Source organism: Glandiceps talaboti, chromosome 2 (genome assembly GCF_964340395.1).
Source record: "Glandiceps talaboti chromosome 2, keGlaTala1.1, whole genome shotgun sequence".
NCBI classification, from domain to species: domain Eukaryota; kingdom Metazoa; phylum Hemichordata; class Enteropneusta; family Spengelidae; genus Glandiceps; species Glandiceps talaboti.
The window spans coordinates 18,726,035-18,741,936 of NC_135550.1; the positions used below are offsets into that span (position 1 = coordinate 18,726,035).

Here is a 15,902-nt window from a genome sequence, read left to right on the forward strand (position 1 = left end):
AGCTCAGTGTAATGTAGTGTAGTACGTATAATGTAGTGTGATGTGGTGTAGTGTAATGAAGTGTAGTGTAGTGCAGTGTGGTGTACATGTAGCTCAGTGTAATGCAGCGTAGTATAATGAAGTAAGGTGTGGTATAGTTGTCTAATGTAGCTTTAATGTAGAATATGTTAATTATTATTTAGATCTGATATCTCACCTAGAGCTGCGACTTTAATGACAATGGCTTTGACCTGACATGCTATCATTTCTAACAGCAGTTCTTGTTGACTTCGTCTCCATAGATACGATAATGATGTAAGCCCAAGTCTGCTACATCTAACGTAATAAAATAGACAATATGGTTTAAGGGTTATGTCACACCAATAGTTTCTTAAAGGACTAGTTTTTCTTTATCAGAAGTACGCACATTGTAAAACTAAACAAGTTGATGATGCAGGACTAGGCCCATTAACAAAATTGTGTGGCCCTGATTAAGCTCAATTTTAGAATAGGTGGGTAGGTAGATTTTTTATTTTATTTTGTTATATATTTTTTTCTGTGTGAGTGTCTAGTTCAGGTTTTCCATTGTTTTCCAAATGGTCTCTGAGTTGTTTATTTCTTCCTATCAGATGTACAGCCATTACAGATTGGAAGAAGAGTTTTATTTTGTCTTTTTAAGTTGATGTCAGTTTCTGCATCCACTACTGCTCGTGAGACTTCACAATTTTTGCGATTTCATTACTTTTTTCTCAAATACATAAAAAAAAAGTTGAGGGTCGGCAGTGAAGAGTTAGGTTGAGTCGGGTAACCAGAATCAAACAATTATTTTTTTAGGTCCTTGTTTCCAAACTACTAAGTATTGCTTTACTAGAAGTGCACACCTGCATATTGCAAAACTATAGACATGCCATAACATTAAGAACTAATTTCCAAACTACATATATACTAATTTTGCTTTTTAAGTATACTCATTAGCCCCATCTACATTGTACATGGCACTAAAAATGTAGATGTAAACGTGTCCTCAAACTGCCCTGAATCAATCCAGACTTAGGTCACCTTCAAGAGGTTTCCTGAAACCCTCCTGACTTCATGCTATGTAACTGTCAGGACGGAGTCATCAGCTGCAGGAGGGAATGTGCGACATTTATGCCGTAACCTTCCTACGTGTAGACACAAATCTATCCTACCTCAGGTAGGATGACCTATGTGTAGATGGGGCTTTTGAAACTAGAAAATAACATTTACCATATATTTCAATAAATAACCCAAAAAGCTTAAAAGATGAAAATAAAGTCGACAAAAAACATCAATATTTTAATATCGTTTCCTATATGCGGCAAAGTAGAATATATGGGAATAGGGTATCATCTTGTATGTGTGGGACGTCATGATGACTGGTTTTATGACTGATTACGGAAACTCAACAATATGACTAGAAATCCCATTACTAGTATTAGCTCAGAGATACCGCAAAAAAAAACCAATATGGACATTAAATCCGATGCCGGAAAGTATAAAAGGTTGCCGGTTGAAATGTTGGGATAAATTATCATAAATAGTTCTTATTTCTGAATTATGAATTCTCGCTACATGTAATATTAATTTTTTTGCGTGTGATGTTAAGAATTTGGGAAATCGCAACATGCAACAATTCTACCATATGATGATATTACTAGAGATAATACTTACACGCTTTCAACTCTCACTCTCTGATAGTCTGACAAAACAGCTCCAACTGATACACCTTCAAAATCAATATTCCTCTGCATATGCAAAATATGGAGAAAAAAAACAAACCAAAATTTTATGAAATCTGTTAATGTTAATCACAGCCATAAACATTGTTTCAATTTGTAAAGTTATTTTTTTTTTCATGTTGTCTATCATATCTGAGATTATCTAAATTCTGGTATTTGAAATTGCTGGAAAATTATAATCACACAGTCCGAATTTCATTTCATTTCACTGAAAATACATGTAGCATGTTCAGTATATGTAATATTGACACATCTATCGAGGTATTCATTTTGATGGAAAGGTTGGAGGGATTGAATACTGTAATAGTCACGAGAATAAGAATATTAAAAAGTAGCTGATAAAATATTGAAAAATGAAAAGAGTTAGTTCTTTATTGTTGCGCTTACCAATTCCTATTTTTAGCCCCAATCTAAATGATGCTGATTACAAATGAAATGAAAACATAGCTATTTTGTTGTGTTTACCCCTCCTGTGGGACACTGAAAACACACATGCAATTACAATAATTAGAAAATGCTGCTGAAAGGGGATCATTTTCAAAATGTGTAAATAGAGTCCATAATGAGCAAAGATTCAAAATGGAGTCACAATTAACAACCAAAAATGCAACAATAAAATGATTGATGCCCCCTTACACATTTTGAAAATGAAATGCTACCTCCCTCAGTGAGAATCCTTAAAATGGATGAATTGTATAAATTATTTCTACATTATTAGCGTGCAAGTCATAGTATTGTTAGCATATGTGCACAAAAGCATCTCTGTAGTTTAAGCAGCAGAATTAAGTGGCAGAATTTTGTTGTTTGAACTGTGTATCTTTTAACTATGCATTCTGGAGGTTTGTGGACTGTTCTTTGCTTTTAAAAATCAATATTATAATAATGTATGTATACTTTTAATATTTACTTTTCTGTACCTTTTATTTGCATTTGATGCGGGGGGGGGGGGGGGGGGGAAACACCACATCACCATAATTACTCATATGAACATTTCTTGTGTCTTGTATCTAATTTAGCATTTTTCTCCGTAAATTCATAAATTGATGTGGTCACAGGCCAGGTAATCAAGTGCCATATGTCAGGTTATTTAGTGCTACTGTGAACACAGCTGCTTAGTGTGCACAATTTTAGAACAATTGCGTGGGACAGGAACAATTACTCCGGAGTCTAAACTCTATGTTACTATTTGAATCAAAATAACATGATTTACAGTTCTGTCTGGTGTATAATTATCCTGTCTATGTACATACATGCATCTACTATTAAACTCTATGCAGGTACATACATGTACATGCATGGGTCAGGTGCTGTCATTTGTCAAAATTTATAAATAGCTGATTGTAACATGGGAATATTGTAATCATTGCAGACAGGTTAAAGATCGAGTTTGATCATTTACATTCAACTAGTCAAACAACTGTGTAAGATATCTGTACATATTTTACGTCGTTACCCAAACAGTTATTTCATACTATATTGTTCATCCATTATCATATGGCTTACTGCTTGTTTTTAAAATTTCACTGTACAGACAAAGTCAGTCAAAATTGATGCAAAATCTGCTTTAGCTTAAGATGCAACAAGTTTACACAATAACATGAAAATAATGCCTGCCATTAGTTGCAATACAGGCAAAGATCCAACATTGGACACTAAGTTTTTTGGAAGGTTTCAATATGTGATCATCTTGTCTTTCATTTAGACACCACTAGGAACATCCCCATCAAATTCAGACCAATTTACCGAGTAATTTTTTCATTCCAGCATTTTTCTTTCACTGAAAACCACATTTTTAGACATAATTTGCATGATATGTGTTTTATTGTATATTGCAGATCTGATCACTTTGCCTTGTACAAATTCAAAACAACAACACCAAAGGTAATATCCCATGAAATATCATGGCAATATGCTCAGCAGATTTCAACTTATGTTGTTTATACCACTGTCTATGTTTATACATACAGACATACAGACAGACAGATGGTCAGGCAGACTGACTGACATTGGTAACTGAGTGCAAAATGGAATATTGGTAAAACGAAAATAAAAATATATGCTTCAAATGTTAGCTGTCAGAAAATCTAACAGCTAAACTATTCTATATTAGTTTTAACAAAAACTTTTCTGTTTTCAATTGCTTCAATAAGGTATTGTTTGACAAGTTTATCTATTTGTTTACTTATAGACTCATTGTAGTGTTTCATATTTATAATCTCCTATAAATAAAGATAAATAAAGAGTATTCTTTCCCTTGATATAAGTTCAACTCTGCATTGTTGGGTAATAGTTCTTCTGTTCCTTTCATTAAGATCTGTCGTTGTGTAGAATGGCTTTCACATGTAAAAAGAAAGTGTTCAAGTGTCTTATCAGCTTTTCCACAACAAGGACATGTACAATCATCATTACAATTTTCCCATTTTTTCTTCCGTAAGGAAGAGATATATTTATGGGTAGAAGTCTGTGTGTCTGTGTGTGTGTCTGTCTGTCTGTCTGTGTCATCGTTTTCTCCATAATGGCTTGCTCAATTCAAACGAAATTCTGAAGACGTATTCCGTAGGGTAATGGCAAGACTTGATTAGGTTTTGGTTAAAATCCCGTGAATATTAATGAGCAATTTACGTAATTAATGATTTTCGGTAATTAGGCTATATCTCAAGAATGCATGCTTCAAATTCATTATAACTTGGTACATACATTTGCGATACCAAAGTGCACCTGTCCTGAAAATATTACTAATGTAGCTTTTAGTTTTAATAAGTTATTGGCATATTTTCGATTGGCCACAAAAAAGAAAAAAATAGTTTCTCATCAGGAAATGTCGTCTAAAGTGGTGCGACTTTATCACCATTCTCTAAAACACGACTGGCTCAATTCAAACAAAATTTATTGCATGTGTTCTGTAGGGTAGTGACAAGAACTGATTAGGTTTCGGTAAACATCCCAAGAATATTAACAAGAAATTTACATAATTAATGGTTTTCTGTAATTAGGCTATATCTCAAGAATGCACACTTCAAATTCAATATAATTTGATACATGCATTTGCGATACCAAAGCACACTTGTCCTGAAAATATTATTGATGTAGCTTTTAGTTTTAATAAATTATTGGCATATTTTTGTAGGCCACTAAAAAGGAAAAAATAGTTTCTCGTCAGGAAATGTTGTCTAAAGTGGTACGATGATGCGCTTATTTTTTTTTTTTTACATTCTCAACAAATGTCACAGTACATGTTGTGGTTGGCCAGGAGATCACTAACAGCAATGAGCAAATAGCAATCAATGAGAAAAAATAACTTATTACATATGTTCTGTTGTATTCCAACAATTGTCTGTAGGAACGACAATCTCAAAACTTTGCCCTTATGGCAGACATTCAGTTTACATCTGGTCTCTTTTCATTTGCAAGATCAAGAGAATATGATCTTGTCTTAAATTTCAAACGTGACCCTTTAAAATTAGTAAAAGATTTAAGATACTCTTCTGGTTTCTAAAGTTGTTTTAAATTTATGGTAATGGGTAAGACTAGAGTTTTTTGTCATGTTTTCTTTCCATATGAGCTCATCCTTTTTAAATATGATATGTTTGATTTTATTCTCTGCAAGAGTTGTAACATTTGAACTTATGTTTATTTCAGTTTAATAGAGAAATTACATATTGTACTCTTTACACCAAAAAAAAACTGTGTGGTTCCGATAACGCTCAATTTTAGAATAGGTGGGGTAGGTAGATTTAAAAAAAATGCTTCATGTGTGAGTGTCTAGTTCAGTTAGTTATGTTTTCTGTTGTTTTCCATATGGTCTGTGTTATTGATTTATTCCCATCAGATGTACAGCCATTACAGATTGGAAGAACAGTTATAATATCTGTTTTAAGTTGATGTTTCCACATCCACTATTTCTTGCAAGACTTCACAATGTTCACAATGTTATTATTTTTTCTCAAATATGTAAAAAAAAGAAAAGAAGAAGTTTAGGGTCAGCAGTGAAAAAGTAGGTGGGGCTTGGGGAACAGAAACCAATTTTTTTTTTTTTTTTTAGGCTTTAGCCAATCTGAGAACTATTATCTTGCTTTTGTTAATTGTCTTCTTTAAAAAAAAACCTTCTTTAAAAGGTATTATTTTCTTTTCTGCTTAAGATACTTCAGACAGTTGTTGAAACAAACCTTACAAGGTAGATAAACACATATAATGTATATAACCTTGTCTTTGGGGACAAGAGGAGATTTGCAAAAGAGCAGCAGACTGGTGGAAGGGTGATACATGCAGCTAGCCATGAGAATTAACAAAACATCCCTTTCCAAAAGCTATTGACATGTATGTAACCAAAAGTCATGCATATCCATATTTTAATCATAACAGGCAATGGACTGCATGATTACATTTTCCAGTAAACATCAGTATACTGTCAACTTTTCTTTGGGTTTGTTGCACTTTTGTCTCAATGATCGTTTACAAGTGAACAACAGCTGTTTTGAAGTGTTTAGAAATAAATGTACCAAGGTGCCATTGTCTGCATATAGACAATGACATACTTCAAATGCTTAAAATAGGCCAAGAAGGCTGGTAGAGAATTTCTGAATTTGACTCTAATAAATTTAATTTCAAGCCAATGTACATATACATTTTCAAATACTAGAAATTTGATAGATAGCTATTTCACAACACTACCAGCCAATTTTATTTTTGAATGGTGCATATTACATTCATTTAAGTGATAATGACATGACTCTATTGTTTGTTGAATCACGGATCTATTATAGATCCATGGTGGTTGAATCCAGCAGTTAGCTTCACAATACTATTAGGTCAACTGTACAGACTTCCAACTACCACCAATGAAATATGCTCTTTTCTCTATATTGTAAATTTCCACTGACATGCACAAAATTATGATTGCTGATACAATATCATGTCTCATCAATCTCATCCGGTTTGCAGATACTATAGCATAAACAAACCAAAGGGTAAGTGATGAACTCTGTCCGTCTTAGTATCACCTTCACATTGAACTTATGTGCCCTCACAGTTCAATGGTTCAAGAATGCATGGTCCAGTATTGTCAATGAGGGCTATACATCTTCATGACAATAGTAAAGTCAAGGTCGTCTTCATTCACTTTAAATATCTGTATTAAAGTACATGTACAATACAGTCCAGACAACCTTGCAATGATTGATTTGATATCGTAGGTGTGTTTATAAGTTCAACATTCTGTTGGTTAAGGGAAAAAAATTCACAAGACTTTCGATGACAAACACTATGTTAATGAGTATACAAATATCAGAGCATGGTAAATTGTTACTGTTAGATCTAAATCCAAATGTGATTGGATGATAGCAATTGTAGATAATATAGACAAATATACCTGCATGTTGTGGAGGAGTTGAAAGAGATCTTCCACTTCATCCATTGGATCAGGAATATAATCCCTGTCTAGCACTACAGATTCACCAAACAAGGTGCGTCTATACAGTGGGATGTCCATGGCTTTTGCATACAGATCAATGGCATCATGGCCAACTGTTTGGAACATGTAACTGTCAATTTCATCTGAAGAAAAAAAAATGGAATATGAAAAAATCCTCAACTTTTTACAAGTTATTTCCACATTTCTTTATTTATATTCCTGCCAACTTATTTTCATTTTACCTTGATTTCAGTACAGAACAAGCAGCAGAGTAATAAAGTGACTTTAAAATTAATTTGATTACTAAAATATATACAAATATGGCAATTGATTTGAAATAAGATTATTATGATACCTTTCTTCTCAGGTCGAAGATTGGCCAATGCTACAATTGTATGACCCTCAGCCACACACTGCATCATATTGTAACAGCTATCTTTACCACCACTGAAAAAAAAGGAAAGGAAAGAAGAGGCAATGACATTTTTTTTAAAGAATGGTAAATGACTTATATTTACATTTATATTGTAACTTCCAATATGTGAAAGTATTAGTATGCACCTAAGATGCACAGAAGAAGATACTTTACCCCTATCCCCTACTGTCAGTATTACAAAATGATAGCTTATAAATTGGCTTTTGTGGGGGGAAATCAATAATTCTCAAAATATTCACCATTAACCTATTTTTTCTTGTTCAGCTCATTCACCTGAATAACCAGATTTAAACTGAATGCCTTCCGTAAGGGCAAAGTTTTGAATACAACAGAACATATGCAATAAGTTATTTTTTCTCATTGATTTTTATTTGCTCATTGCTGTTAGTGATCTCCTGGCCAACCACAACATGTAACGTGAAGCTTTATAGAATGTTGTAGCATAGCACTCACCATAGAAAGAGTTTTAAGGGCCAAAAAAAAATTGTTTCTGGTCAGTGCCCATCACTTAAGTACCCCCCTTCCCGCATTAATTTTTTCTTCTACATTAATTGCCACCAGTGAAGACAACTGCAAAACTAATGATGAACTAACCTATGACATCTGCCCCACATACACACTTGCTGTAAAGTACTAAATAAAAAGAACAGTAACTGCAATGATAAGTAGATTGATTAACATTTGTTGAGAATGTAAAAAAAATAAGCGCATCATTGCACCACTTTAGACAACATTTCCTGACGAGAAACTATTTTTTCCTTTTTAGTGGCCTACAAAAATATGCCAATAACTTATTAAAACTAAAAGCTACATCAATAATATTTTCAGGACAAGTGTGCTTTGGTATCGCAAATGTATGTATCAAATTATATTGAATTTGAAGTGTGCATTCTTGAGATATAGCCTAATTACCGAAAACCATTAATTATGTAAATTGCTCGTTAATATTCATGGGATGTTTACCAAAACCTAATCAGTTCTTGTCACTACCCTACAGAACACATGCAATAAATTTCGTTTGAATTGAGGCAGTCGTGTTTTAGAAAATGGTGATAAAGTTGCACCACTTTAGACATTTCCTGACGAGAAACTATTTTTTTCTTTTTGTGGCCTACCCAAAATATGCCAATAACTTATTAAAACTAAAAGCTACATTAGTAATATTTTCAGGACAGGTGTATTTTGGTATCGCAAATGTATGTACCAAGTTATAATGAATTTGAAGCATGCATTCTTGAGATATAGCCTAATTACCGAAAACCATTAATTACGTAAATTGCTCATTAATATTCATTTTTTTTAGCAAAACCTAATCAAGTCTTGCCATTACCCTATGGAATACGTTTTCAAAATTTCGCTTGAATTGAGCAAACCGTTATGGAGAAAACAATGACACAGACAGACAGACACACACACAGACAGACAGACACACACACAGACAGACACACACACAGACTTCCACCCACTAAATACATCTCTTCCTTTAAAAAAAGGGAAGGGGTAACATGTCTTCCTATGTGCATGTAGTATACAACACCTACATATGTAATCAATACAGTGAGTAACATGGTTTTGTGATTGTTAGAATATATTTCTTAACTTTTTACCTTGAATATCTAGAAAATTATGTTAAAATAAATGGCAAAAAATATCTGGAGTCTTTACATAAATTTTGTCATTAACTCACCTGACAAGTGCCACGACTCTCATGTTTGCAGCTTTCACACGAAGTGAGCGATTTAAAGTAGTACTGATACGTACAGTGATAACAATGTAACGGGAACCCGCAAATTCTGTAGTTATCTCATAGAGTAGGCTGGCGTATGTGGTCCTGAGCCGACAACTCTCTTCCTTTCAATAATACTATATGAATATGTATAATATATCATTTACATATGAATAAGACTAAAGTTGATGCAGGCAGCTTAGACTGGTCGACAGCACACTAGACATTGGAAGCAGGCAGAAATGACCTTTGACCTTGATCCAATGCACTGTACTTCTCCTTCGTTCTTGTACACACTTTTCTTTTCCTCAGCTAGCGCAGCGGGTAATTGGTGAAAAATGGTAAATTACGTTGTTCATTTATTGATGGTTGATATGAAACACACTCAAATATTTCCAGTTTTTGCATCACGAAATACGATATACGATACTCCTGAACGCCACATGTCTTTACGAGTGTGAAGCTACCATCATATTCATATTCATATTCATTTTCAAAAGTTGACCCCTAAGCTCAATCTCAATATGATGATGGCTTCACACGTTCATCATCAGATTCGAAGTCTTCCGAATGGGTACGAATGCGAGTTCGGTAAATCACATAAAACCGTCATTGGCAGGTTGAAATCATACGATTGTGATTACTTTTCACTTGAATTGCATGGATTTGCATGCTCCCTTTTTATTTTTGCCAGAGTATCCAATTTGCTCCATGAATTACTGTTGTCATGGACCATTATTTTTTAACAGCAGCAAGTTCGAATCTGTTGATGACAGTCCGGTTGTTGGTGATTTCTCTACTCACATCGACGAGCGAGCAAGCATAGTTGAGATCATGGAAAGGTAAATATATCAGTCGAGTTGATTTCTTACATTAGCTTTCATAAGATCAGTTGTTACTTGGCGAAAACATTCGTGGTCTAAGGCTTTCGTCACGATCGAGGTCTCATCACGGAAAGTAGTTGTACTTTGCGGGTTGCAATACTCCCATGATCTTTGTTTTTGTTTACAACTTACAAGCAAATATTACATCATGTAGTGGTTGATGTACTAATACTATACTTGTAATTGTTCAGTTCCCCTCAGACCAGTGTTTTGGCCGTAACTAATAGTTACTATTAGGACTAACCTATATGAAAGGAGCCAGCTGGTCCTTCATGTAATTATCTGAACATACCTATTGTATTGTATTTTGAAAATGTATGTTGATTCACAGACAGTGGAGCACTGTCTATGGTTGATTGTTGCTCTACATCATCATGTTACCCTTAAAGTTCAACATACGCGATGACCACTTAACAGTATTGTTGTGTGTACATCTACGATCATAAAGTTACATTGTAATGATTCCATTTTGTAACCGCAAACAACATAAACATGATTTCTTCTTTTTGGTGCTACATTAGCTGGTGAAAACCCAATGATAAGAACAATGCTACAACTCAAACTGAACTTCCTGTTTTTGTATCTGCTCACATGAATGAATTATTTTCATTCATAGCATAGAATGATTTTGATAAATTAATCAAAAAGATTTTAACACATAGATAATACCTCTGAACTGTTCGACTGTAATTCTTGTATGCTTTGGAATCTAACTCATCACGAAGCAGTTTCATAGCACACATTTGCACTTTTTCACATTTTTCAATCACTTGACTGAAGTATTAGAATGACAGAAGAATACCATGAAATCCACATCATATGATAAACATACAAATTATTACATTATACAAGATTTCTGATACTAATGTGGCTATTGTATTGGTGTACCGTTATTTTATACATACTTTGAAAAAAGTTTTACATTTCAAATATCATTATCCTTATTTTTGTAGAATCACTCAATGGCATGTTCTAAACAAAACTCTATGTACATATTTAATCAATAATCATCTGATAACGTTTCATGCTGAAATATATTATAAGGAACAACTACCCTGAATAACCTGATAATGAGAAAGGAATTTCATGTACATTTTTATTATATGTCACATATGTTGGACCACCCCATTATGCATTGTTTTGTTCAGTTTCCATAACAAGTTCAACTACTAGGCTTCAAAATATTTATGTATACTAGTACATTGACAGATATCACTAAGTCATCAATAAGTGAGAAAGAGGGAGAGGCAAGAGAGTGGAGGGGCAAGGGGAGATATATTAAAGGGAGGGAGGGGAGACAGACAGAGAAACAAGTGCTTACAGTGAAGTTACACTCTATGTAATTTCTCAACCAAAGAAACATTGTAATGTTTATTTATTACTACAAAGTTGTTCTAAAATCATGTCACATTCAGTTACATAGAAGTAAAGTAGTTCTGGAGGAGTGTGTCCTCAACAAAGACTTGTATTTTTTCCCATTAACCAGTCAAAATTATAGACAAACACTGTATGTGCAAAAAAGCAGAATTTGGTTTTATTAAGGATTGGTTTCATTGAATTAATAGATGTCATATTTTCTTGCCTTTTTCAGGAATCAAGATGTACCAGAGTTACTGGTTGTGCAAGATGGTTGATTTGTAAAAGTGTGAGTGCAGCGAGCCAGACTAAAGCTATTAACTAGGGTAGCAGTAAATTATAATTTATTATTGCAGATATAGGTCATAAATAATAGGACATTGATGTAAGTCTATGCTCACAGTAGGCTCATGTTTCTGATGGGAAGAATTGAGAGAGCTAGCGAGGGGGGGGGGGGGGGGGGGGGGCTCCCGCAGTCATTTGTACAGACTTCCAATGTCTCTACACTAGCTTAGTTCCAGGATTATGATCCACATGACAAAAACACCACTGGAATCATTGACTCATGTAATCTAGCAAATGTAAGAACAACACTTTTGTTTTTTAGTCAGTCTCTCTTTGTCCGCTGAAATCTTGCTTTTCGCAGTAAGATGTCCATGTTTCTGCTAATTTCAGTACAATATATGCTCAAATTGCCAAATGATATACCATACACATGTACATACTGTATATAATGGCAAGATACATTTCAGGAAACATTGTAGCCATGTATATTTTTGTAATAATGTTATTGTTGTTAAGTTAGCCAATATAAGTCATGTAATGTCAATACAATGCAAGTATTGACAAGTATCGAGCTGGTCTTACTTTTATCATTGTATTTTTAAATCATTTGTTATATATTTTATTGTGAAGCGGTTTGTTATTGTTTTGATGGAAGTCGCTATAGAAAAATAAAGTATTATTATTATTATTATTGCTTATTTTAAATAACACCAAGTGATGCTTAAGATTTTTTAAATATTTTTTTTTAAAACTTTAAAATTAATATCAGTTGTGTATTGCAACTTATTTTGTTAAGAAATAAATTTTCGAAAATGAATATTGTATTGCTTGTATTTCTGTTTTGTGGGTTTGTGATCAGTATTAACCTCCAATGGGCGACACTCAAGAGAGTTAAATCACAATTGGTTCCCTCCATCTGTCTTTCTATGCATGCACTGTCATTTCTCAGTCTTTGCACAAAGTTAACACATTATATGGGACAGATGCACATCAATTAATTTCATGACAAAGTAGTGGTCATCTGATAAAATAAATAAATAAATAAAACTCACATCTGGGCTCTCAGAAAACTGTTGTTGCCACTCTTGATTCTCTTATGCAAACTCACTGGAGACGGTGGGCCCACAAATATTTTAGTCGTAATTAAAGTAAGTGTACATATGTGATTAGGGAACAGGGAACTCAATGATCACATGACCCTTTTGATTCAAGCTGAAGGTCATAGTGGAACTTCAAGGCCATCATAATTTGTTTTGCACTTTCTCGAAACTTCCCTGAAACATTTTTGAATACTGAAATATGACTGGTAAAGCTGAAAATCAGTCTGTAAAAAGCCAAATGTACATACATTTAGAGAAATGTGAAAACAGCATTCATTTTGCATATGAAGTTGTTTTGTAGCAATAATCTGTTACCAAGACAACTGATGTCAATATTCCAAATTACACCAAAATATTAGTACATGTATACTGGATATTTGAGAATCCAAAAGTGATATAAGCATGGCAAAATGTTTTGAATGCAAGTACCTCTCTGTGTGTATATGACTTATAAAACAAAGTTGCCAGAATGTTTAGATATTTGGTTTGGATTGTACAGGGTATTGTACTGAGTGTGTACAGACTGGAGAAATCATGTTTAGGTGATCCACTTGTTTGTTCTGGTTCTCAGTACCCAACCAACCCAAATTTTCAGTTCCCACATCAAAATAAAAAAAAAAAACTTTTGTTTTCTCCCACCCTTAATATTTTGTGGAACAGCAAGAATAAACAAGAATCTTGACTTGTTGATGCCATTTACATGTACATGGGGTGGTGGTGGCAACATTTGTTCACAAAGAGCATTTCTTTCATGGCGGACAGTATGAAAGCAGGGGGCTGAAATTGGGAATGGGCTTGTTACCAGGAATCCCATAAAAGTAAGATAGAGAGGAGGAAAAGGAGAGCCTGAGAAACATGAAAAAGATGATTTTTTATTCTTTATCTTTTTTAAAAATTGACTTACCGGCCCATAGTTGGCATGAAAAAGTTATGAAACACAAAAAATAGGGCCACACTTGTATCAAAAAGAGTGATTTACCATGAAACCAGCCAATGCAAGGTCATCCAGTATGATATTACATCACTCAAGTCAAGGTCTACACACACCTCATGTAAGGTACAATACAAAACTATAGTGCCATTGCCTGACTGGTGAAACGTGTGTTGGTTGTTGGCGAGGATTTTATTTAGGTTTTCTAGTTTGGAAATGTTCATACCTATACTCATGATGATCTGATAATACTGAAGCACTTAAAATTTTAAAAATGTGATATTTTATCAAAAAAGTTCAATTTGAGGAGTACTGGGCAAATTAATCTTAAACTTGACGGAAATTTTTGTAGGTGTGTCCAGGTGAAGAATCATTCAAGCCAATAACACCTTAAAAGCCTAAAATGGTATTTCTTGTCAAGAGGCTAAAACTACATAACTAAATGCGTACATGTAATTACATTAAAATTTTGTCAGAATGTTAGGGAGCAATCTAGATGAAGAAAACTGTTGATGAAACGAATACAAAATTGTTTATATACTATTTCTGAGATCTTATAAAAAAAATGTGCAACTTCAAAACTACCTGGCAGATATACATATTCAATTGAACATCCTGTTCTGATAATAACTTGAATTTCAATATCAGTTATACACAATGTCATTGACACTATTTTTTTAAATTGTTGTTTCCTATTTTTCCCCAAGTGTGTACATTTAAAATTAAAGAGTGGCCATTTTCACTAGTATTTGTCACAGAATCATACTGATAAATCCAAATTAGTTAATTAGTGTGGCTTTTATTTATACATTAACAGTAAACATATCTATGGTATTTGTTGATATTTTGCAGTCTTGTTGTGTTCAGAAATAAACTTCCAGATCCACTATACATGCAATTATCCTTTAATGACTTTCTATTCCTTTTCCAAAACTTACTCCATACTTGTCTGGGTCTGAAAAGTAAAAGAAAATTTATTGACATCAACATCACATGAATGGATACAATAGAAGAAAGTATATCACAACTATTTTGTAGAGTATACAGATATATGGGTAGTAATACACCCTCTGTTTCTGTAATTGGTATAAAAGACATATAATCTCCGTTACACTGTAATGATTGGTTGCCATGATGGTGTTATTTGGCGTAGTGTAGTTCGTAATACTATACAGTATCTGTATAGTACCTGCCACGACTCACCATAGAGAGTTATTAGGGTTAGAAACAACATGCAACAGTTGGCATCCAGACTAGGTTTGGCAATGCTTACTTAGGGATCAGAGGGTTGCTTTAGTATAGATCAATTCCTAATGATTACAACTTGTCCTGGCAAATACCGCTGACCTGAACTGAACAAGTACACGACGTAGTATTTGTAAACAAAAACAAGTACATGTGCAAATGGGAGTATCGTATGCACAACTACTTTCCGTGATGAGACCTCGATCGAGACGAAAGGCTTGGACCATGTGCACGAATGTTTTCGCCAAGTAACAACTGATCTTATGAAAGCTAATGTAAGAAATCAACTCGCCTGATATATTTACCTTTCCATGATTTCAACTATGCTTGCTCGCTCGTCGATGTGAGTAGAGAAATCACCAACAACCGGACTGTCATCAACAGATTCGAACTTGCTGCTGTTAAAAAATAATGGTCCATGACAACAGTAATTCATGGAGCAAATTGGATACTCTGGCAAAAATAAAAAGGGAGCATGCAAATCCATGCAATTCAAGTGAAAAGTAATCACAATCGCATGATTTCAACCTGCCAATGACGGTTTTATGTGATTTGCCGAACTCGCATTCGTACCCATTCGGAAGACTTCGAATCTGATGATGAACGTGTGAAGCCATCATCATATTGAGATTGAGCTTAGGGGTCAACTTTTGAAAGTGAATATGAATATGAATATGATGGTAGCTTCACACTCGTCATGTCTTTTACAGATAAGAGGTCACGACCGAGGTTGAAGGTTAAATTTACTGAGAATTCTGGGTAAGTCATAGAGCATGCGCAGATTAGTCGC

At 34.0% G+C, this 15,902-nt stretch overlaps 1 protein-coding gene across 1 annotated transcript in view; it reads right to left on the reverse strand.

The window, feature by feature from the left end:
• Positions 1–9,515, reverse strand: part of LOC144451142 (uncharacterized) — a 31,305-nt gene extending 21,790 nt beyond the window's left edge. Inside the window, exons 1-5 of the mRNA XM_078141925.1 lie at positions 9,273–9,515; positions 7,505–7,596; positions 7,108–7,292; positions 1,672–1,745; positions 197–315 (exon numbers count right to left, since the gene is read on the reverse strand). Coding sequence (XP_077998051.1) covers positions 197–315; positions 1,672–1,745; positions 7,108–7,292; positions 7,505–7,596; positions 9,273–9,295 — 493 coding nt within the window. The 5' untranslated portion in view covers positions 9,296–9,515. The remainder of the gene's footprint in view (positions 1–196; positions 316–1,671; positions 1,746–7,107; positions 7,293–7,504; positions 7,597–9,272) is intronic.
• Between the last annotated feature and the right edge of the window lie 6,387 nt (positions 9,516–15,902).